Genomic DNA, 24,358 nt, shown 5'->3' with positions numbered 1-24,358 from the left:
ACCACCCCTACCCCCGACCCCCCCCCTCCCACGCACCTACCTTAACCCCCAAGCACCCCCAACCTACTCTCAAACCCACCGCACCACCACCACCCACCCCCACCTATCAACCCCCCCCCCCCCAAAAAAAAAACCCCACCCACCACCACTACAAACATCATTACTAGCAAACATAAATGATTCATTTTTTTTATCAAATAAAATTTTTGTTTTATTAAATTTGTATTTATTTTCTAATAGTTAGTTACTTTTTTATTTGAATTATATATTTACTATGTTTAAATAAATACACTATGCACATTCAGATGTTAAAAAACAAACAGTCTTATAGCCTGTTTGGCCAAGCTTGTTTTTCCCCCAAAAGTACTTATTTTAAAAAAAGTGAGGTGTTTGGCCAAGCTTTTGGGAGAAAATAAGTGTTTTTGGGGAGTAGCAGAAGTAGTTTTTCAGAAGCTAAAAAAAATGGCTTTTGCCCCAAAGCACTTTTTTGAAAAGTACTTTTGAGAAAAATACACATAGAAACACTCTTTAAAAGCTTGGCCAAACACTAATTGCTGCTCAAAAGTACTTTTTAAATTAATTGGTCAAACACAAACTGCTTTTAGCAAAAGTACTTTTTAAAATAAGCTGTTTTTAGAAGCTTGGCCAAACAGGCTATTAATCATTTAGTGTCAGATCTAGAGACAACATTTTAATTATTCAGATGTGCATTCAGATTCAGACGTCTTAATCTTAATGAAAACAAATGAGGCCTAACTTTACTAAATGACTCTCTTTTTTATTTCTGTTACATGTTACTCCACAATTTATGGACCTTTTGGATCTTTTTAAACAAACTGAAGATTTTATAAAAAAAAAAATTATTAATTTTAAAAAAAGAAATATATGCGTAAATCAGTCATACGTTTGTGCATGACTTGCCATTAGGAAATCCCATTTCCACTTACCAAAATTTGTCCGACAAGTTGGTGTAATAATAACCTAAGTTGCTTGGATTTAGGGTGCGGTGTTTGATACGGGTGCGGATCGAGAGATCGGATCCTTCATGATCTAAATTTTAAGATTCGGGGGTATCGATTTAGGTATGAATACAAGTGCAGGAATTCAAATAAAACTAATTCAAATATATAAAAATAGAGTTATATGTTTAAATATGAGACATTATGTGGAAAATATACGAGGCTTTCCGTGGAGGAAATATTGATCAAGAGGAGGATTTCATAAAGACATATAAGGAAAAAGACTGACATAAAATTTTCTATATATACAAGGTATTCCATTTTCTTCAATTTCACTTTAGTTTTTGTTTTAATTATGTAAATCATTGTATTTGTCTAATTTCCCTGTTGATTTTGGTCAAGGTACACAAAATCGATTGACCAGATTTGGTAGGGACGCACAACTAGACTCACGTCGTGTCGACAAGGCTGCGGCACCGAAAGTGAAGTGTACGAGCAACTTAGATAAGAACTCACTACAAATAAAATTGGCAAGGATAAATTGCATGTATCATTTGAAGACTTGGCTCCTCTGCAGTACAAATTACCTCCAGTTGGTCCAGTAGAGCTTAAAATTTAGCTATCCAATTTTAAATTCAAAGGTCCAGCTTTATCTCAGTTGATCAACTAGTTTAAGCACAATTAAAGAATGTAAACCAAAATAATAGAAGAATTTGAAAATAGAACATCCAAACATTCCAAACTTATAAAAGAGTTCAGAATTTGTAAACCTTTCCTTTTTGTTTCTTTTTCTTTTTCATCTTTTTCTTGATACATTCTGATTTGTTCTTGGAATATGTGGATGATAAACACAATTTAATTGGCAACAATTGCATGTATAGATACTTGTGGAGATTTTAATGAAGGAAATTATCTGAGCACTGTTACAGCTTGTTATTATGGAGAGTAAAAGCTACTCGTATTTTTTTTTAAAGACTAAATTTTCCTACTTCTTACTGATCATTAAATAATTCTTAATTTATGAGTGGAAACCCGAATGAAAAGGAAGGCTGTGAAAACATTATCTATGGTTAAATTGGTATTGGAGACTTATGTATTTATCATAACTTGTATTTGTACTACACACTTGTACTACATACTTGTACTACATCTAGTTAGCTTATAGTGTTAGTTAGTTAGTTAGATTAAATGACAATGTATAAGTAGGACCTCACTATGTACTTTACAGTTTACGCATTCATATTCTCTATTCACGTAAGAGGCTTCCATTGAAGCTCTCATGCTTGCCTCATTGTCTCCTCTTCCTCCTCGATAGTAAGTAATTCAATCCTCCATTTAGTTCTTATCATGGTATCAGAGCGAGGAATGTATTTTTGATCCGTTTTGATCGGATCAATTTGCGATTTATATCTGTTCGTATGTGGTAATTTGACCTAACTTTCTCAAATCGAATCAATTTGCATTTTGTATGTCTTCGTCTGTGTTGATTTCTATTCAATGCTCAGTTCCGTTTCCAAATTGAAGAACTCATTTTTTATTCACATCTATTCGATTGTAGCTCAGTGTTTGTCTCTTAGTCTGAATTGAAATCGCCTTGTTTTTTCCACTAAATTCACCTAGAGTTTGACATTTCATCACCGTCACTGCTCTTTCTTTCAATTGATTTTGACTTTGCTCATGGCAATTACTGGAAATACTGGGAATGACGAAAATACCTCATAATCAACCAATCCTTTGTACGTACATCCATCTGAGGGTGCAGGATCTGTGTTAGTGCCGGCTGTGTTCGATGGAACTAGTTTTAGATTTTGAAAAAAGGGAGTACTTAGAGCTCTCTCAGTGAAAAACAAATTAGGTTTTATCAATGGAAAATGTGCCAAACCAGATCCTCATTCACCAACTTTTAGCCAATGGGAACGATGTGACGATATGGTGACCTCGTGGATTTTGAATTCACTCTCAAGGGATCTACCAGATAGTTTTCAATACATTAGCAGTGCCAAAGAATTATGGGAAGAGTTGGAGGATAGGTATGACCAGACGAATGGGGAAAAATTATACCAGCTACAGAGAGAAATTAATGAATTAAGTCAAGGAACATTGGATATCACAAGCTATTACACTAGGATGAAGAAGTTGTGGGAGGAACTGAGTACTCTAAATGTGGATGCCCAGTGTTCTTGCAATTGCACCTGTGGAGCCAAAAGTAAAGTGCATAAAGTAGAGCAGGACAGACGTCTAATTCAGTTTCTCATGGGCCTAAACGAGGTATACACTATTGTGAGAGGCAGTATCTTGATGATGAACCCGGCTCCCCGATTACACAGTGTTTTTCCATCCTCATTTAAGAAGAAAAGCAGAGAGAAGTTAGACCACAAGGACAATTTAAGATAGGCTCCACCTCCTTGAGTGCAAGTGGTTCTGGGGGCAATAACTTCAGAACAAATTACAACAAAGAACAATTCCAACTACAACTATAGGGGAAGCAATTCTGCCTACAGGAACTCAAGACCTGTATGTGAGCATTGTAAGAAGCTGGGACATACTAAAGACAAATATTTCAAGCTCCATGGCTATCCACAGACTCCACATAGGTTCAACAACAACTCACAGAACTTTAACAGGTTTAATAAAGGAAAAGGTGTTGCAGCACACACATATGGATCATAAGTTGGTAATGGGGACTCAAATGTTGATGATGGGGGTCAGGGCAGTGTTCAGGCTCAAGGCCACACTCAAAATCACCCTATGCAAGACTTGACCAAGGAACAATATGGACAGCTGCTGCAGTTACTGGAGAAGTTTCAACTTGGAAGTGCAGGAGATCATTCAGGAAACATCAACATGACTGGTGGCGCTGTAAACTTTGCAGGTATTGTAACTTGCTTCACCTCATTTGAAAGTGATAAGCAATGCTGTGAGAAATTTAGACCTGATGCTGACTCTTGGATTATTGATTCGGGTGCCACACACCACATGACCTTCAATAAAACATTGTTGTCTAATACCAAACCTTTAGTTTACCCCTTTCTAGTCTCACTGCCTAATGGGTACAAGGTTAGAGTGACACTGATAGGTGATGTCATACTCAATCCTAAATTCATCCTAAAAAATGTCTTATTGTGCCTAGTTTTAAGTATAACCTGATATTTGTGCACTCTTTGACAGTCCGACTCAATTGCATTGTCATATTCACAAGACTTTCCTGTCTTATTTTACAGGCCCCTTCACAGAAGAGGCCTCTGGAGATTGGTAAGGTCAAGGATGGCCTGTACTTTCAATTCTCAAAACTCAGTTCAAATTTTTCTGCTCCCACTATTGTTTTTTCAGATTTCTCTCTTCCTTCTCAAGCATTGTGTGATATATGTAGTTTTGCAAGTGTCTCTATGTTGAAAAATAAAACTGATATGAGTAGCTTTGCTGGTAACCCTAATGTAAGAAACAAGACTAATGTGAATATTCCTAATAATTTCACAAATACTGTTCTTGTTGTAAACAATAAGACTGATTGTTCACTCCATGATAAAGATGTTTCCTCTGTGACTGATGCATTTTTAAGAAATGACACTTCTGTTGATTCTTTGTGGCATTATAGACTAGGGCATGTACCCTTTGGAAAGATGAAAGGAATACCTTCTATACCAGTTGTATTTGCTTCAAGACAACCCTTTACCTGCCACATTTGCCCCATGGCCAAACATACCAGATTACCTTTCCCACAAAGCAACACTCATACTACCAAACCTTTTGAGCCACTTCACATTGACTTATGGGGTCCATACCATGTCCCTACCTATAACAATTACAGATATTTTATTACCATTGTAGATGACTTTAGCAGATGTACTTGGACTCAGTTGATGAGCAGCAAGAGTAATGTATTACACATCATCAAAACCTTCTCTATAATGGTCCAAAACCAATTTAACACCTCTATTGTGTCCATTAGAACTGATAATGGACTGGAATTTACCACTTCAGAGACCACCTCTTTTCTTCAAGCCAAAGGGATCCTACACCAAAGAACACCCCATACACACCCCAACAAAATGGGATAATGGACAGAAAACACAAATATCTGCTCGAAACAGCAAGAGCCCTTCTATTTCAGTCTAAATTACCACCTAAGTATTGGGGAGAGTGTATCCTCACATCTACATACCTTATCAACAGACTTCGAACTACTTTACTCAACAACAAATGTCCTTTTGAAATACTTTACAACCATAAACCAAATTACTCACATCTGAGAAGTTTTGGGTGCCTTTGTTTTCCTACCACACTTAAAAACCACAGGGATAAATTTGAACCAAGATCTGTTCCTCATGTGTTTATTGGTTACCCTTTTGGCACTAAAGGGTACACGGTGCTTGATCTAGCCACAAAAGAAGATTCACATTTTTAGAGATGTAGTTTTTCATGAGAGGATCTTTCCTTTCACCTTGTCTCCTAAACCATCCAAGCTGTATCAAACTGCCCCTACTCCTACTCTATCATCTTCTCATAGTTTTGATATTGGTTTCAATCTTCCTACTCCCACTGTTGTACCCTCATCTGACCTTTTCCATGCAGAATCACCTGCATCCCATTATAGTACTGAGGATTCTTCAGCTGCTCCCTCAGACGGTGACAATGTCACACCCTCATCTACTCCTACTCCATCACCTCAACAGTCCAGTTCTGCTGCACCCTTAGTCCCAATCCCATCTCCTCAAATCAGACCTAGTAGACTGTCTAAACTTCCATCTTATCTCAAGGACTATGAACACTCTCTTCCCCAACTTAAGCCTGTGGCACCAGCCCCTTCCACAGGAACCCAAGACAGCCATAGTTCCTTCTCTTTCAATGCATCATTGCCTAATTAATCCCATTTTTCTTTTAATGCTCTAGTCCCTGATAGTCAGCATCTAGTTAGAAATATCTCACAGGATTGTGAGCCAACTTCTTATGAAGAAGCAGCCATCAATCCTGCAGCTCAATTGGTAAGAGGCGATCTCCTTAGGGAGTATGTAAAGGAGCCTGAGGTTCCGGGTTCGATACCCCGTAAGCGAATGGCGTGAAGAGGGATTAAGGTGCGAACTGGCTGTACCCTGGCATAGACAATACCTGAGTATGTACGATCAAGACTCCCGAGGGAGGTCGTCACATGATCCTACTCTAGGTATCTTCTTCTCCAACAAAGGGAATTATGCAGTGAGAGCTTTCTGTGATTCAGATTGGGCTGCATGTCCTGAATCTAGGAGGTCTGTTAGTGGCTACATTATCCTCCTTGGAGACTGTCCCATCAGTTGGAAGTCCAAGAAGCAACACATTGTTGCTCTCTCATCAGCAGAAGCTGAATACAGGTCTACTAGACAGGTCGTGGGTGAGTTGGTTTCGTTGGTTAGAATGCTAGAAGAGTTGACTGTCCCAATTTCTTTACCTGTGCCTGTGTTCTGTGACAGCCAAGCTGCCTTACACATTGCTCGGAACCCTGTGTTCCATGAACGCACAAAGCACATAGAAGTGGACTGCCACTTTGTTCGAGACAAGCTTCAGGATGGTCTCATCTCCCTCCATCACATTTCAACTCATGACCAATTGGCTGACATCTTCACAAAGTCTCTTACTGGCATCAAACATTCCAATCTCCTCAGCAAGTTGGCTGTGAGCCACTCACTTCCAAATTGAGGGGGGGGTATTGGAGACTTATGTATTTATCATAACTTGTACTTGTACTACACACTTGTACTACATACTTGTACTACATCTAGTTAGCTTAGAGTGTTAGTTAGTTAGTTAGATTAAATGACAATGTATAAGTAGGACCTCACTATGTACTTTACAGTTTACGCATTCATATTCTCTATTCACAGAAGAGGCTTCCATTGAAGCTCTCATGCTTGCCTCATTGTCTCCTCTTTCTCCTCCATTGATAGTAAGTAATTCAATCCTCCATTTAGTTCTTATCAATTGGTTTATTAATTAAGTGAGACAAAGCTGAACCTTTAAATTTAAAATTGTATAGGTGTGGCAAATCTAGAGCTATTCTGGACCAACCGAAGGCAATTTGTAGTGGAGAGGAGCCAACTCCAAATTTTTCATACATCTAGCCTGTTTGGCCAAGATTCTGCAAATCAACTTATTTTAAAAAGTGTTTTTTTAAAAAATGCTTTTCAAAAAAGTACTTTTAGGTGAGAAGGGCCAAATTAATTTAAAAAGTACTTTTGAGCAACAATTAGTGTTTGGCCAAGCTTATAAAAAGTGTTTTTAAGTGTTTTTCTCAGAAGTGTTTTTCAAAAAGTATTTTTGGAGAAAAACTTTAAAATAAGCACTTATTGAAAAAATAAGTACTTTGGGGAAAAAATAAGCTTGGCTATACAGGCTATAAAAACTGCTTCTGCTACTCCCCGGAAGTACTTATTTTATTCCAAAAGCTTGGCCAAACACCTCAACATTTTTAAAATAAGCACTTTTTGAGAAAAATAAGTACTTTTGGAGAAAAATAAGCTTAGTCAAAACTTTACTCCCTATGTCTTATTTACGTGGCACCATTTGACCAGACACGGAGTTATAAAAAAGAAAGGAATTACTTATAGCCTGTTTGGTCAAGCTTATTTTTTTCCAAAAGTACTAATTTTTTTTTAATAAGTGCTTATTTTTAAAAAAGTGAGGGGTTTAGCTAAGCTTTTCGGAGAAAATAAGTGCTTTTGGGGAATAGCAGAAGTAGTTTTTCAGAAGCTAAAAAAAATAATATCTTCCCAAAAGCACTTTTTGAAAAAAATATACTTAGAAGCACCTTTTAAAAGCTTGGTCAAACATTAATTGTTGCTCAAAAGTGTTTTTTAAATTAATTTGGCCAAACACAAATTATTTTTCACCAAAAGTACTTTTTTGAAAAGTACTTTTAGAAAAAGTGCTTCTTGAAATAAGCTGATTTTAGAAGCTTGGCCAAACAGGCTATTATGAAATTTGTCATCCAATACAAACCTTAGATATTTGTGTGACTAAAGTTAAATTATTTCTAACTATGAAAAGGTGACATTCTTTTTAGGACAGACTAAAAAGGAAAGTATGTCAAGTAATACTCTAGATATTTTTGCCGGTAAAAAAAGGTCTCCAGTTTGCTTTAGGAATAAAACTCCTGTTAGTTCTAGCAGTCCAATTTATGTGTATAACGACTTTTGCATATTTTCCTTTGCTGCTTTAACTTCTCCTACATCTGTAAATTAAAAGCTTGAAGGAAATATCAGATAGAAGGGAGCTAGATGGCAAGGGATAACTCAAGTCTCGAAAATCACCACTTACCACCAGCATTATCCAATGTAGAAACAAACATGTGGTGGAATATAAGATAATAGATGTGAAAGAAGCCAAGAACCAAATATTGTTTTCATTCCCTAGGGTTGTTGTGTCGAGTAGCTTCTATTTCATCAACCTTGTGTCTCTCATGTTTGCTGGTCACATTGGCAAGCTTGAACTAGCTGCCTCAAATCTTGGTAATTTCATGGGCTATGGTCACTGGTTTTTCTTTCATGGTTGGAGACTTGGACATGGACTAATTAAGTGGCGCTCTTGAGACATTATGTGGCCAAGGATTTGGAGCAAGAAAGTATAGGATGTTGGGAATACATTTGCAAACACCATGCGTCATATCGTTCATCTGTTCAATGGTGGTTGCTGTTATTTGGTTGTATTCCGAAATGATTCGGATTTTATTTCATCAAGATCATAACATAGCTAAAAAAGCAGGTGTTTTCTTGAAAATTTCTTATACCTGAATTGCTTGCATCTGGTGTCTTGCAAAACATTTTGAGATTTCTTCAGGCACAGTTGACTATCCTACCTATGGTTGTGTGTTCAGTGGGATCTTTAGTTATCCACATTGGTATTGCTCATGCTTTAGTTCATTGGACAAGTCTTGGTTTTAAAGGAGCATCATTAGCAGCTTCAGTTTCGATTTGGATCTCACAATTCACGTTGGGACTATACGCGCTCTTTTCGAAGAGATTCAACCATATTTGGAGGAATGGTTTCTCATTCGAGGCACTTCATCATATCATTACAAACTTGAAATTGGCTTTTGCCTTCTGCTGCTATGGATTACTGCACGTTTGAGATTCTTGTGTAGCTGGTTTGATGCCAAATTCGGGAAACAACCACTTCCATAACTGCAATGAGTGTAAATACCGAAACCATTGCCTACGTGATATCTTATGGTCTAGGTGCAGCTGCAAGCACCAGGGTTGCAAATGAATTAGGAGCTGGAAATCCGAGCAGAGCTAAACATGCAATGGTTGTTACTCTCAAGTTATCTATTATTTTTCGCTCTTGTAGTTGATTTGGCTCTATTTATCGGTCATAATGCCTGGGCTAGCCTCTTCAGTGATAGCACGGAGATAATTCAAAAATTTGCCTCCATGATGCCACTTCTTTTAATATCGTTTATATTCGATTTCTTTGAAGGAATTTTATCAGGGGTGGCTAGAGGATGCGGGTGGCAACGTTGGAGTATGTGCATCAACTTGGCAACATTCTATTTCATCGGCATGCCGATAGCAGACCTTGTTGCTTTCAAGTTCAACCTAGATGCTCAGGGTTTATGGATTGGCTTGATATGTGGTCTCGCTTGCCAATCTTGTCGCTTATTGCTACTAACGTTATTGACCAAATGGGAAAAAGTAGAGTGCTCAACAAATAGCAATAGAGAAATTGAAAGTTATGTCATGGGTTTATTAACCAAGGGTTTATTTTTGAACTCAGTATTTCGAGATCGGCAAGGTTGAAAGTTATGTCATGGATTTAGTCTCTATAATTTTGCTGCACCCAAAAAAAAACATGTGCAAATTGCAACCATACAAACACTTCACCCACAACCTCCTAAAATCTTTCTTTGAAAAAAAGCTTCCTCGAATTTTTTTTTGGCTTCACATTTCGAAGTTTTCCTTACTACATATATCGTGCTAGTACATACAAGTGAATTTTATTGCCAATCATTGATACTCAACTATCAAGAGAAATACCCCAACTCCCACTTTGTACTACTATCATACTGCTTAATTTATACCTAACTTGACAGCAAAAAATAATCTAAGGAACAAAACATGTGGAGTAACTGCAACAAATTGTTTGTAAACTTTCATGTTGACACTTTGTTACTAAAAGAGGACTGTTCACAACTCTAAGATCCATAATTCAAATTTTCAAGAATCAACCAAACTACAATTACTCAAGTTGAGAGTCCGCGGAAATAGCTTTAGCTAAGCAATTCAAAATCTTCAAGAATCAACCAAACTACAATTGCTCAAGTGAAGAGTCCGCGGAAATAGCTTTAGCTAAACGATACAGTTTGGAATTTCAGCAAATGAGTGCCCTTCAGCTCGTAGACTTGGGGCAAAACAATTTAATTTAAACACAGATGAACTGCTTTATCCAGAAAATTTGAAATTCCTCCCTGAAGAATAGGCACTAAATCCTTTTAAAACAAGTTAGAACATCAAAGCTGGATATTGAAAGTATTCAAGAACAGAAATTAAATCAGAAAGAGAGGCAATAAGGTAAAACTCACCCCATAAATTCAGAAGTTCCTTACATTACAACAGGAATTTGTCGGGCCAGTCAGTAAACAAATCAAAAAATTGTCAGACAACGATCAAGATCTCTTCTCTTCTTCTTTTTTTTTTTTTTCCTTCTTTTAAAGTGAAAAAATAATAGAATTTTTTTTCCTATTCTCTTTCCAGAAGCGAGGGATGGGTGAATGGAACAATTGGTATTACGAGGAAGACTGGCTATGAAAAGATGTCCTACACTACAACAGCCGCCAAAACTTTAAAATGTGAAGGTTGGTTCAACATCCATCGCCCAGGCAAACTTTGCTAGAAGAGACTTGTTGAACATCTGCATGGAGAAACAAGGATCAAGAGAAAACCACAATGCACGAGGTCAATTAGCGGTAATAGAAGAAATTCATGGAAGTATACTTTTCCTTAAGACACTGGCATTACCTTTTCGATGGGAACCTCATGGCGCTTACACCATGCCACTGTGATCCTAGGATCCAGATAGTTGATTTTTGATGTGCCCAAAGCCACAGTTTTCAAGTCTTCTTTTGTTTCTATTTGCCTCTCTATATTCTCAATCTTCACATTCGTTTGATCTATCTTTTTCTGTAATCTGCAAACATTACACTTACATGTGAGCAACTAAAACAAAAGAAAAGGAAAAAAATCTCCAGTTAACGATAGAGATTGTACGCTTCAGGGGTCAAGGTCCTCTTAGTCTTGCCATCAGCGCCCTTCACTGGAGGCTTCCCTTTTTTGGCCCGAGCCAAATCTACTTTGAATTCTTCTAAAAGAGCCTGATGAAAAGACAATTACAACCTAAGGTAAATGAAATTTTACTTGGCTACAAGTCAACTGCAGGTAAAATATCATCACATCCTCTTCTATTTTGATGGAATAAATAGCCAGTCGCATTATAGAAGGTACCTTGTCACAGAGAAATGGAACTAAAGAGAATGAACACTGATAACAAAAAGTAATCACCTTTAACTCATCTATCTTCTCATTCAACTTTGAAATTTGTACACTGTGCGACTTTGAAACACTACGTTGGTGATTACAAATTATTGCAACCTGCAACAAGAAACACAAACATAGTAACGGAATTTTTTATAACCAGTGTCCCAATCAGAACTAGTACACACTATTTTTCATGGAAGTCTTACCTCTTTATTTGCCAAATTATATACTGCAACTTTCTCATGGAGCTCCCCACCTTGTGTGAGCTTACTCAACTGCCATCAGTAGCAATGTAAATCAGCACAGGAAAAACAAAATTTTGTGCATTTGTAATGAGAAAGGCATAATGGTCTCCACTTCCAGTTGCACAAGCATGGATAAACGCATACTTCTTCAACTACAATCAGAAGACAAGCATCTTCCCCTCAATTAAACTCGCAAGTTGAGACTGAACAAATGCTCCATTCTTAAAATGGACCTGAACATAATCTCTAATTTCGCACAAAACCAATAGTAACATCTATTAATTTGAGACAACCAAGAACTAACTTGTGCATTTTATAAAAAGACAAGAATATCAACAAATTTTCCAGTCTTCAAGGCTCTGATTAGTGATTAGTGAATTTAGCAGGTCCTTTCCAGAAAACTTCAACTTCTAGTTGAAATTATCTTATCATTAGACTCAAACTGAAAATATTTTAGTCAAAGTAAGCATCCATTTATCAAGATAAAAAGTGTTCAAAAGCATACAACAACTAAGACTCAATCCAAAGTTATTCCAAACTAGTTTGAATCGATTAAATGAAAACTCACTATTAGTTTCACTCCAATTAGACCTGTCTGGTTCCAACACTCAATAATGTAGTTATCTAACCCTATACTTTTTGCGTCTTCGTGATGCCTACTAATGAATTCTCCTTACTTCATAAAAAGCAAATGTGGTTCTCAAACCCAAGAAGTTCTCTACATTTTCTACTTATATACAAAAACTCCCAAATAATTTAAAAGTTTCTAGTAGTAACTGGACTGAGCATACCATCAAGCCTAAGCCTTAAATCTCAACTAGTTGGTATTTCCTATATGGAATTTTTTCTTCCATTGTGGTCTATTTTTCCCGCTGCATGTATTCCAGATATTGTTGGTCTTTAGAAATAACTTCCTTCCATGTGATTTTATGGCTACCTCCTTTTAACACCTTCAACTATCAAGATTTCGCAACTAGAAACTAGTGCACCCGAAGATCTACATAGAATACCATCAGACCATTTCAGACAACTTTTCTCGTTTTATCCTCCTATATATGCTATTTATACTTATTGTTGAATGCGATCATTTCTAACTTATATATAATCTTTGTATATCACATCACACATCTATCTTAACATCCATTTCTACTACACTTATTCAAAACTATTCAAAAGCAGCCACATCAAAACAACACCACCTAAATCCCAAGCTAGTTGGGGTTGGCTATGTGAATCCTCATTATTCATGTCCACATGCAATAAGTCTCAATCCAATAGTTCAAAAATGTAAGTTCTCTAGCACTAGAAATTCTATAAAAAGATTATAAAACAAATTCTTACAGTTTTACTGGCATATACATTTTTAACAAGACAAAGACTCCTACTGGCATATACATTTTTAACAAGTCTAAAAGACCCCTAGCGAAAATTTCAGACCTAAAGAAAGTACTAACAGGACTAAAACCTAGCAACCAACTAACTGGTATCGTCTATATGGGGTTTTTTTTCCTTTCCATTATGCCCTATTATTCATTATGTCAACACGGATTCCGAGAGATTGTAAGTTTTTCAGGAATTCTTTCAATTTAATTCTAGGCCCACCTTATCCTTTTTAACACCTTCAATCACCATGTTTTCACACCTACAAACAGCCACATCTAGAGGTCGACATAAAACATGAAAGAACAATCTCAAGTGACCCTCTCTCATTTTATCCTTTATGTGTACTACTTGCACCTTTCGTCGAATGTGATCATTTTTTATTTTGCTCTAATCTTGTATGACCACACACCCGTTTAACATCCGCATCTATATATGAAACCCATGTTGCAGCTAGGCTGAACCATTGAGGCAAATTCAATATTCACCCTCACATAACATTGTCCATCTAAAAATAGTTTTATAATCTATAGAAGAACTCACATAACACTCCGGAAACACTTCTCTATTTCAACCATCCTATTTTAGTTCTGTAAGTAACATTTTCATCTATCATCCTTTCCCTTGGCAAATCGAGACTAGATATATAAAGGCAGCCAGAGAAAGAGTATCACATAGTATAGCTCATCAAGTTCTCTTAAAAAAACCAAGCAGGTTGTTAGTTCTAAACTACCACAAAAACTTTAGCTTAGTGCATTACTGCATTATCCAACTCTAACCCGAATGAATCAAACTCATATAAGAAAACATAAATGGATAAGTATATCCCTTCTCCTAGTTGTCCAACTCTGACCAAACATATTAGGCAACCGACTCAACCCAAGCATATTCATCCACCTATTACAACATCACAACCTGATCAAGATGGAAAAAAAAGCAGCTTCCCCCTTTCTTTTTATAAAAGGTGAAATATTATTTAAGAAGCTGTCAGGCAGTTCCAAGATAGTACTGCAACCTTCCCCCTTTTTAGGGGTAGAGGGGTAACCCTGCCTCAGATTGCTGATCCCACACCCGATGAGGGAGGAGAGTTGCAGTAAATCGACAGCCAAGGTAAAACTCGTCAATTTATGATGAATCCTCACAACCCCAACTAGCTCCGGTTGACAAACAGTAACTTCTTTTTTGGTGTTTTTTTTTTTTTGTGGGGGGGGGGCGCTTGGTGAGAACTCTTTTTTCTTTTTCTTTTTTTGTAATTTTACATCTTTCAGATGATCTGAAAACACCGTTTAGTCACGGGTAACACAGTAGTAAACAGAACTTCTAGTCTTATAAAGCAACTTACTTGCTGTTCCAATGTAACAGATGCATTATATGTACGAAATACTTTTGCTGTGAGGCCTGGCATGAGTTCCTTCAGATGGGCATTAAGCTTACTTGTATCAAGCTTGTCAAAAAGATCGTCACCACCCTTTTTTCCTGAAATAAAAAATTAAGTGTATCCATGTATCTCACGAAGGATAAAAAATTAAAGATACATTCTAGCACAAAAGCAGCATTTACTAACCACTTCGGAACTTTTGAATAGCTTTAAAAACAGGCTCATACACAGCCACCTCATTTTGGTACCTGATAGAATCTTTACCAAGAAAATCGAACTGAAGAAAGAAAAGTCAATTCTAAGCATTGGTATTAATTGCACGAAACTAGAACCTGTAGAGGAGTAAGTTCTCTAGAGCTCTTCCAAATTAGCTTTTGTTAAATAAAACCACAATACCTTCAAAATATTTGGAGGTACTGGCTCTACATTCTCTACTTTCAAAGTACAGCAACCAACTGTATCAGCTTCGTCGTCATCCTGCATCGCATCGAAATATAACTAAGAACACTTACGCAACCTTTGCATCGTCCCATGCCTCTGCAGGCAAAAGCATGGTCCTTCATAGAAAAACTATTAAAAGCTGGAAACGGTCTCACCTTCAATTTTTTTGGATAAATTGCAGGCAAAAGCATGGTCCTTCATAGAAAAACTATTAAAAGCTGGAAACGGTCTCACCTTCAGTTTTTTTGGATAAATTGATCTCTGATTAAATTAGTGTGCTTTGTGTTTTCTTTATTAGTGACATGGTTTCGACTACCCCTTGGTAAACTTATGTCAACTGGAAAGAGAAGATTTAAATATGTTGCTATAATTTCCTGTTTCTATGCAACTGGAAAAATGCTTCTGAAAGAGACATGACCTAAACCAGCATCAGCAACCAGTTTAATTTTTACTCTCTTTGAAATCTATGCTATCCCTAGTTAAATATCTGGGGGAAAATAATAAATTAGTGTTCCTGGTACCTTCTCATTCCCTGCCCTCAGAGCTAATTTATCAATAAGATAAGTTGCAACTGCAATCTGACGCTTCACAGGATCTGTACTTGTAAAATCTTTTGTATATGCAGATCTAATGCCTTCTATGTAATCCTGCAACCAAGAGACAGTTATAGCCACCAATCATCCATGTGCAACCAGTCACAATTTTTTTAAAAAGGAACTGATTGATCAGAAGTTTGCCAATTGCCTTCATTGTACCTTCAAACGCCTTGCTTTCTCATACTTTTCCTTATCGCTTAGCCCTTTCAAGGCACTACTGGCTGCCAGGAAAACGTATTTGAATTCTCTTGGATTAATAGGGTCATTCCAGAAAGCTAACCATGTTACAGTGTTGTCATGCCTTACTTCCTTCCATCTGCCAAGCCAACGAGGGGAAGAAAAAGAAATGTAGGTGAAACCCTAGTTTTTACCTTGTATATGGTGCGCAAAGAGAATATTTCAACTTCCTTTAACATCCTCCAAAAGATAGACTGTTCTTTCAAAAGAATAACAGGAGAGAAAATGAAAAGAACCTTTCGCCAGGGATGGGGCACTCCGGTATTGGAGCACCCTTTCCGATATTTATTGTAATATCATTTGGCCGGATCCGTCTCTTTAGCTTTCCCATCTGTACCATTCAAAGCAACATCCATCAATATCACAGTGAATCTTGAAGTACCTAAACAGAGAAATACACCATTCTGCACATAGTAGATTGTTTTGGACAGTTTAACCCAAAAAATGTAAGGTTACATACCTTTGGATGTTCTCCACGGCCACGGAACAATCCAGGAGGTTCAACCCGAAAGTTCCCAACCTGCACATAACTAAACGGTTAGACAATTCGCAGTTCGTTTCCAAGTTCTCTATGCTCACTATACCATGCATGGGCTTTTCTGATTTTAGGGGTAGATACCTACTGGGGTGAAAAACGAAAAGAGAACGCCATACTGGAACATCAAACTAAAAGGGAAGGGAAGCTCAAGATTGAGAGTTTAGATAAAGCTAGCGGGCTCAATATCATAGGGCTAGAAAACAAAAAAATACCATAAAAGGGACGTACTTATTTTAACATGAAACAGCACAAGAATGGGGAAAAAAAATCATCCAGAAAAGGACTATGAAGCAATTGGCAAAAACATGTGAAAACAATATGTAACAATGGATTACAACATCTTCATTCTATCATTTTATTTTTTCTAAATTGTCTCTCAAGTAATAGCACGTATCAACATGGCCGTAAATCCCACTCAACTCCCCATGAGCTCAAAGTTACACAAATCATAAAGTAACAGAAACAAACAGAACTTGCTCCACCAGACCCAGAGCTAGAAGTCTCTGTTCCCATATACAAGACTATCCTCTCCTCCCCACACATACATAAAAGAAGAGGTATTTCTAATGTGATTCTCAAGCAATAGGTAACTCTATCCACCAAGGCTAGGACAGATGGGAAGAAATAACCTAGTGCTTTTTGTCTTTGCTGAATTTGAACCTGAGACCTCATTGTTCTCAACCCACTTAATTGACCACTAGGCCACACCCTTGTTTTTTATTCAAGGAATGAACATTCTGACTCTCTTTGCTTGTCTTTCCACTTTTCTTTTCCTTCTTAAAGGAAATCCATGTACTTTAGCAATACATGAGAATGGGAAGGCATTTTTATTCTCTTTCCAGAAGACGAATCCTGCCTAGAATAGTTATCACATGCAAACCAAACATCACATAAGGGCAAGAAGCACGGATAAATTAGAACAATCACTCTTTTCACATCAAGAAGCAAAAAAACACATCAGGCCCCATCCAAAATCTCAACAGAGTTATAGAAACTGAAAATGAAATGTTCTTGGAATGGGCAGGGAAATACATTTAGGCAATCATAAAAATCTACCTTGAAAACCTGCAAAGTCCATTTCAATGCAATTTAAAAAAGAACTTCCTTAATAAGAAAAAGAACCTTTACTCAGAGAAAGTAATTTTCAAAGATGAAGACAAGGTGTTCTACTAACTATACCCAACACATAAAGGAAATAAAGCTCCCCAACGTTGATTAAAATCAGTCTAGAGAAGTCATTGCTGGAATAGCACCAGATCAGAAAAATGAAACACATAAAAGAATTTTGACTGCTTCCACCCAACCAAGAAGTTGGGCAAGCTGGATCATTCCCAATAAGAGACGAAATTACCAGAACAACAACAGATGATGTTGAAAAAAAAAAAAAAAAAAAAAAAGAAGAAGAAACACCCCCAGAAAAAGAAGCTATAAGACCTCTTTAGCAAAAGAAGAAGACGTAAGACCATCTTACAATCCCATTGGGATAATTTTAAAAGATAACACAATATCATTCACTTAAAAGTACCATTTATGAAAGCAAGACAATGCTAAAAGCTAATGTTAAACAGAACCACACCTTCTCTTTAACACCATCAACAATAGCCCACATGTACTTCTCTTCTAGCTTGAGTTTCTCTTCTCTCAATGCCTTCTTCTCCTGCAAAATAGGCAATTTGTTAGACAAACATTGAAAACATTTATGAGCTTCATGACCTGGCTATTAGGTTAACCAAAAACATAGGTACGACCACTAGATAGGACTGGGAAGCAAAAATGTCAGAGACTTGTTAACATAACAGCCAATTCGACAAAATGCCACACATCTCTTTGACTGATGAGAATTTAGAAGTTAACAATTTGGTAACTCATAAAGAAAGCTAACCAGAGATTAGAAGATAGAAAAGTAAGAGGAAAATGAACTAACAATGGAATAAGTCACAAAATAACTACAAATTCTCATATTTCGTAGCTTAAATTTTTATTAATTCACTTACTTCAGTACTCATTAGCTTCTTCTTCTCCTTCTCCCTCTGATGCCACTCATATATTGGGGTAAAATCACAGCCTTCTAAATTTTGAATGACATGATTTTTTCCAAGTATTTTTCTCCAGTCACTCCAGAAATTCTCTCTGAACTGCTGTTTACTCATGTAATCAGTGTCTAACATCACGGCATACATTGTTGCAACCTGCAGGCAGAAAGAAATTGCTGTACTAAGAATAAATTCACAAAGACACGAATGGGACACATACAGCCAGAAAGAGATTGAGACCTCTTCCTGCCCTGGAGTAAGATCCACTGGCTTTCCCTTGTAGAGCATATTAACCCCATGTGGTTTGTATGGAGGTGGGAAAATCACACCACTGTGTTCCAATGTAGTCCATTTTTGCCCGTCACCAGAGCTTGGCTGCAGTTTTGACGACTTAGAGTACTTGGAATTCTTTAACTTCTTCTTTGTTTTCTTCATTGATGACGAAACAACTTTAGTTGCTTTCTTTGCAGATGACACTTTACTAGCTGAAGCGACTGACTTTTTAATCCTCTGAGATATAGGAACGTCGTCTTCGTCGTCCTCTGTCTTCTTTACAGTTTTAACTGACGCTTGCTTACTAGAAGCAGGAGTAGATGCATCAGAAAATCTAGGCTTTTTAACTGAAGCCTGAGCAGCAGACTTGACCTCGCTAGGGGGTCTCTTACTTAAAACTGTTGTAGATGGCAAACCATTTTGCCGAATCTTAGGCTTAACTTCTTCAGAATTAGAAAACCTGCTAGTGGAAGCCCCTGCATTGGATTTCATTTGAAACCTTGATGCCAAGGGAATTTCATCATCTGAATCCTCTTTTTTGGGAGGTCTAGACTTATGAACTGATGCTGAAGTACTCTTCGATAAACCAGAAGGGAGCCTAGCACTCAATGGTTTATCATCTTCAGAATCCTCAGCCTCATCATTAGGTTCAGATTTTGGTTCAACAGCTTGCTTCGACTCCTTAGGAGCACTACTGGATTGTTGATTAACACCTTTTGCCTGATTACCTGTAGAAGATGATGGCCTTGAGTTTGGTGCAGGAGATGTTCTGCCTGATGAAGGCGATGCTTTTGGACTAGTGAAAGGTGAAACTGCAGGAGATGCCCTAGAAGAAGAGGCTGTCTTAACTTTATGAGCACTGGAGCTCTGGCCATTAGGAGAACGTACACCAGAAACTTGCCGCCCTGATCGTCCATCCTGCCTCTGAGATGATGAATTCGACTGATTCTGCTTTGACGTTCGTTTGAAAACTAAAGGCTGATCATCTTCATCCATATCATCCATCAGATTTGTTTTGGCAAAAGCCTCAACAGCCATGATCTTGCTCTATGCTATACTGTCATATAATGTTCTCCTTATCTGCAAATGATTTTTCATATTATAAGGGAACAACGGTTTAAATGCAATAAAAAGGAAAAAGCAAAGGACATCTAGAGAACAAAAATTGAAGTACATCAGTGTGACAAGGCTGTAACAGAAAGCCAAAAGGGAAAAGCAAATGTATAACCCCAATGGAAAGCAAGAAAACATACACCTAGTTTCTTCCCCTCACAGCTAGTACAATAGTACAGTTGTAGCATAGGATAGAAGAGGAACTAGCTTGTTACCTATGGGTTCACGGTAGCTTTTGCCCAGACCATGTATATGAACTAAGAAATGAAATATTTGACTATGCACCCAGTTATTATCGTATATTAACTTGAAGTTGTTGTAAGAACCCACAAACTTCAAATTTTGAATCTGCTTCTGTTATAGGTATATTATGACCTTTCGTGCCAAAGCAATTCCAGCTTTTGGTAAATCCAGTTCCAGTTTCTTCTTGTAAATTAGTTTTTCCGTGTTCCCTCTTCCCAAAGACTAAGTTTATTTCCCATTATCTTGGCACTTATCCTCGAAAAATCAATGCCCTCCCTATATCACACAAACAGAAAGATAGCAGGGGATCCGTTCCCCTCTACAATTGTTACGCATGCAGCATGAAACGTAAAATTCACGCAGCAAGCCAAATGCAATTTTTTCATGTGGAACACTAACTAAATTTAAGGAAAATGTTTTCCTACAAAATATTTTCTTGGAAAATATGTGGATTTCTTCCATATTTCTAGTGTTTGGTAAGTAATAAAAAAAAAAAATTATCCCAAAAGCATTTATAGGTAATCTAGTAAAACTCTATTGGGGTGGGGAGTGGGGGTGGCAGCGTTGGGTGGGTGGGAAGGACACGATGAACTTGAATGTCACTTATGGAACTTGTTTTCCCTACTTCCATTATGGAAGTCATTTTTAAGGAACTTGTTTTCCTAGAGAACATGATTTTCAAAACATTCTGACCAACCAAAGATTGGGAAAATTGAAAAACATTTTCCGGAAAATGTTAAATGTTTTCTTCCATACCAAACGCACCCTTAATTTTTCAGTTAGCTTCCTTCTATTCCAACACAAAGCATAACCCCAAATCCAGAAGCAAAATTAACCATTAGCATCCTGATAACTATGAGCTGAAAATATAAAATATGCATAAATTTCATCTCCTTTATCCTTATTTCTAAAGATAAAAAATCTCATCTTTTAAATAAAATGTCATAGAAACTGATTAGCAATATCACAGCTCAAGAAACCAGTTTCACATCGTTAAAAAAAAAAAAACTAATGTTTACAAATTAACTAATAACAAGAGCTATGAGAATTAACAAATCGGAAGTTTAAGTTTCCATTACAACAATTTAACAAGTCTTATTTGTCATATGAACATGCAAAAAAAGGGGGATTAGGGTTTTTTGTTGCCACGTAGGACAAAATTTAGAAGAGATATATATATAGAGAGAGAATCACCGCAGGGAGATGGCCGGAAAAAGAGATCGATGAAGAGGAAGACAAAGAGGATGAGAAAGAGTGGTGGTGCTAATTTAATGGAATTTCGAACCCAAGAAATCACACACTTGAATTTTTTCAATTTCAATTCATTCTTGTGAGCAGGCCAATCGGAATTAATTTTGGGTCCGAGTTCGATTCGAACCGCCATTCTCCCACTTGCATGGCTACGTAGGTTTTGGGCCTTTCTCTCTGACCTAGGACCTTATTGGGCCTTCCACTACACTTGGGTCATTTAAATGGGCCCTCATTGTATTTTATCGACAAATAATAATTACATTCGCTAGCCAATATACAATATTATTTATAAAATATGTAACCTTTTTGTATATTATAAATTAATAAATAAATAAAATATCAATTTACTGACTATTATTTCGGTGGGCAGCTATATATGTCAATTTCCCTTATTTTAATTCATAAAATAATTTATTTTAATTTTTTACAACATCTAATTTTCAAGCAAAAAACAAGAAAGAATAATCTTTCGGTTTTGCTTTTTGAAAAAATTGGAAAAGGTTTGTCTCTTGGTGTTTTCGTATGCATAACTAGTTTTCGTTATCTTTAGTCTTGTGTCGGTCGGTCGCATGTAGTTTTGAATTGCTAATTATAGTACCTATGGTATTCTTGAATGGAAGTGGATGTAATGAACTCACTAATTAAGGACACAAAATAAAACTATTTGATTAATCAATTCAACTCAAACAGTTCAACACTTTACATCAGGTACTTCGCCATTGACAGTTAGATCCAACAGTTACTAAGTAAATACGATCTACCGAGTTCACTAATAATGGAAATGAAATAGTACGAAATAGGAAAACATAACCATTAGCTTATTTGATTAGCTTCCAACATCATACCTGAAGTGAAATTCAAATGCAGTGTGTTACTCGAGCTAAATACTAATATCGTCCACAATGAAATAAGGGATTTAGAAACAAGGATAAAGATTGAGAAGTTAGATTTAGATGAGAAGAGAAAGGATTTAGGAAAGAGAGAGAAAAAGCATGAAGGAAGAACCACATTTCTCATGCCCTCTTCACCGGCAATTTTGACCTTATTAAATTGTTTGGCTTTAAGCAATCTCAACCCTTCCTTTAATTAGATCGTTGCCCTCCACGTGTGTAACTACTTTTTGAATTATTTCTGAATTACCTTTAATTGGAGTGGTAATTGCTACTCAATACGCAGTCGTTTGGTTAAGTACTGACTAATACTCCTTAGCTAATGACTCAGGTCATTATAATAGAGTTCCTTCTTGAATCGTGATGTATGAGTTGTGCATCGTTCTCTCCAATGTGACTTGGCAATAGGTAGTAGTTGGAAATTGCCCCAATAATCTTTACTTTTACAAAAATATATGATGGATATAATAGGATTTTGAGAGGATTCATCATGAGGAGTGGGTCAACAGGGGACAAAGCAAGAAGGCTCGTACTTTTGGTACTTTAAGCACAATGCCTATCATTAAAAAAAAAAAAAAACAGAGCAACAAGGGGCCATCTGGGCACCATAGTTTATGGTGCAGTCTGCTTTCAATACCCATCTAGTGGCACATAATTTGGGCATGGTAGTCAGGCCAGCTCAGAGTGTTTGTAGGACTACTCAGCACACTTATCACAAAGACAATCTGATTCTTCTCTATATTAGGGGACCGTGTTATGGGTGAGGATAACTAGGCCACATGAAGAGGTTTTGTCCCAATGGACAATAAAGATTGAGAGCTCAGCCAACACCTTTAATGGCTACTACTTCAGTTGCACCACCCTATCTCAGGGAAATAGGACCTATGGTGGGTGTAGTGGAGGGAAGACACATCACAAAACTTCTACTTTCACGGGGATACAACATCGCAGTTATGCTTTACCTATTTTCTTGAATACAGAGGCTTCAGATATTGTTGTCATAGGTATACTCACTGTTCATTCTCGTGATGTTTATGTGTTGAGTGATCCAGATTCACCTTTTTCTATGTGACTCCCTATTTTGCTTCGAAATTTGGGACAAAATTGGATCGGTTGGAAACACATTTTGTCGTGTCTACTCCATTCTGATGCGGGTAATTGCCTCACAAATATATAGAAATTGCATCATTATGATACAAGTCCATGATTCTATAACGGACTTCATCGAGTTGGAGATGGTAGATCCGACATGATCATTGGCATGAATATGTTGTCTTCCCACCATGTGATGTTCCATTTCCATTACAAGGTTATTAAGTTCGACTTTCCAAATGAGACGGAAGGAGGGGAAATTTTGTTGTGCCTGTGGGTAATCTATGAGGTTGTCATGAAGGTTCCACGAACAATAGTTATTCTTTTAGGGTTGTTATATATGGTTATTCATATAGCATACCTGAATGCAACTTTATTATCTTTATGTATTTAATTATTGAAAAGGGTTGATTTAAAGATTGTGTTTCATGCATAATTTAATAATTTAAAATGATTGTGTTTTCAATTAGGCTTCCAGCATGCATGTAAGAGGCATATAAGTGAGATTTTTATATGAGTTTGGTTTGCTCGAGTCATGTAGTATGTCGGATGCCGACACGTGAATTTGAATCGTGAGGGTTTCTCCCCTGACTTCAAGGTGAGAAAGGCTAGTTTTTGACTTTGTCTCATTTTATGGTTGTGTTCTCTTTACTAACTATTTAGGTGTTGTAAAAATCCTATCGACAATTAGAATCTCTTTTGCTTTCCTTTTCTATCCTTTTTTTTTTCTACCTCAATGAAGCACAACAAAGATGAAGTTTAGACTACTTCCATTATTCGATCTTAAATGTGTTGGAATGAGTTGTCAAATTCAGATTTTGTGGAGAAATTGTAGGAGTTTGAGATGAAAAATCTCAATTGGCGACCGAATTTGAGATGAAAAATCTCAGTGGACTAAAATACTTTTTGGGAATTGAAGTAGCAAGATCACAACAAGATATTTTTCTTTCTCAAAGAAAATACGTGCTAGATTTGTCGTCTGAAACAGGATTATTAGATTGCAAGCCTGCTGATACTCCTATTCTACAAAATCACAACATGGGAGAGAGCTTAGATAATGACCCAACCAACAAAGACAGGTACCGACAATTAGTTGGTAAATTGATTTACCTATCACATACACACCCAGACATCGCTTACGCTGTAAGCGTAGTGAGCCAATTCATGCACTACCCAGATTCTTCATTATC

At 36.9% G+C, this 24,358-nt stretch overlaps 1 protein-coding gene and 1 pseudogene across 1 annotated transcript; one reads left to right on the top strand and one right to left on the bottom strand.

The window, feature by feature from the left end:
- The first annotated feature begins 8,206 nt into the window (after window positions 1-8,206).
- LOC132038416 (protein DETOXIFICATION 18-like) lies at window positions 8,207-9,724 on the top strand (annotated as a pseudogene).
- Window positions 9,725-10,491: 767 nt separating this feature from the next.
- On the bottom strand, window positions 10,492-21,264 carry LOC132037855 (DNA topoisomerase 1 alpha-like). Its single transcript, XM_059428490.1, has 16 exons — window positions 21,130-21,264; window positions 18,547-19,659; window positions 18,268-18,462; window positions 17,850-17,930; window positions 16,196-16,255; window positions 15,972-16,066; window positions 15,658-15,814; window positions 15,424-15,549; window positions 14,858-14,938; window positions 14,648-14,738; window positions 14,426-14,559; window positions 11,665-11,733; window positions 11,483-11,572; window positions 11,192-11,295; window positions 10,943-11,111; window positions 10,492-10,835 (listed from the first exon to the last, which is right to left on the bottom strand). The coding sequence occupies exons 2-16, from the start codon at window positions 19,615-19,617 to the stop codon at window positions 10,767-10,769; spliced, it is 2,592 nt and encodes an 863-aa protein (XP_059284473.1). The 5' UTR covers window positions 19,618-19,659; window positions 21,130-21,264; the 3' UTR covers window positions 10,492-10,766.
- Between the last annotated feature and the right edge of the window lie 3,094 nt (window positions 21,265-24,358).

This window comes from Lycium ferocissimum, chromosome 11 (assembly GCF_029784015.1).
Source record: "Lycium ferocissimum isolate CSIRO_LF1 chromosome 11, AGI_CSIRO_Lferr_CH_V1, whole genome shotgun sequence".
NCBI lineage: Eukaryota > Viridiplantae > Streptophyta > Magnoliopsida > Solanales > Solanaceae > Lycium > Lycium ferocissimum.
The sequence above is the reverse complement of the archived record's forward strand: the minus strand, read 5'-3'. Positions and strand labels throughout refer to the sequence as shown.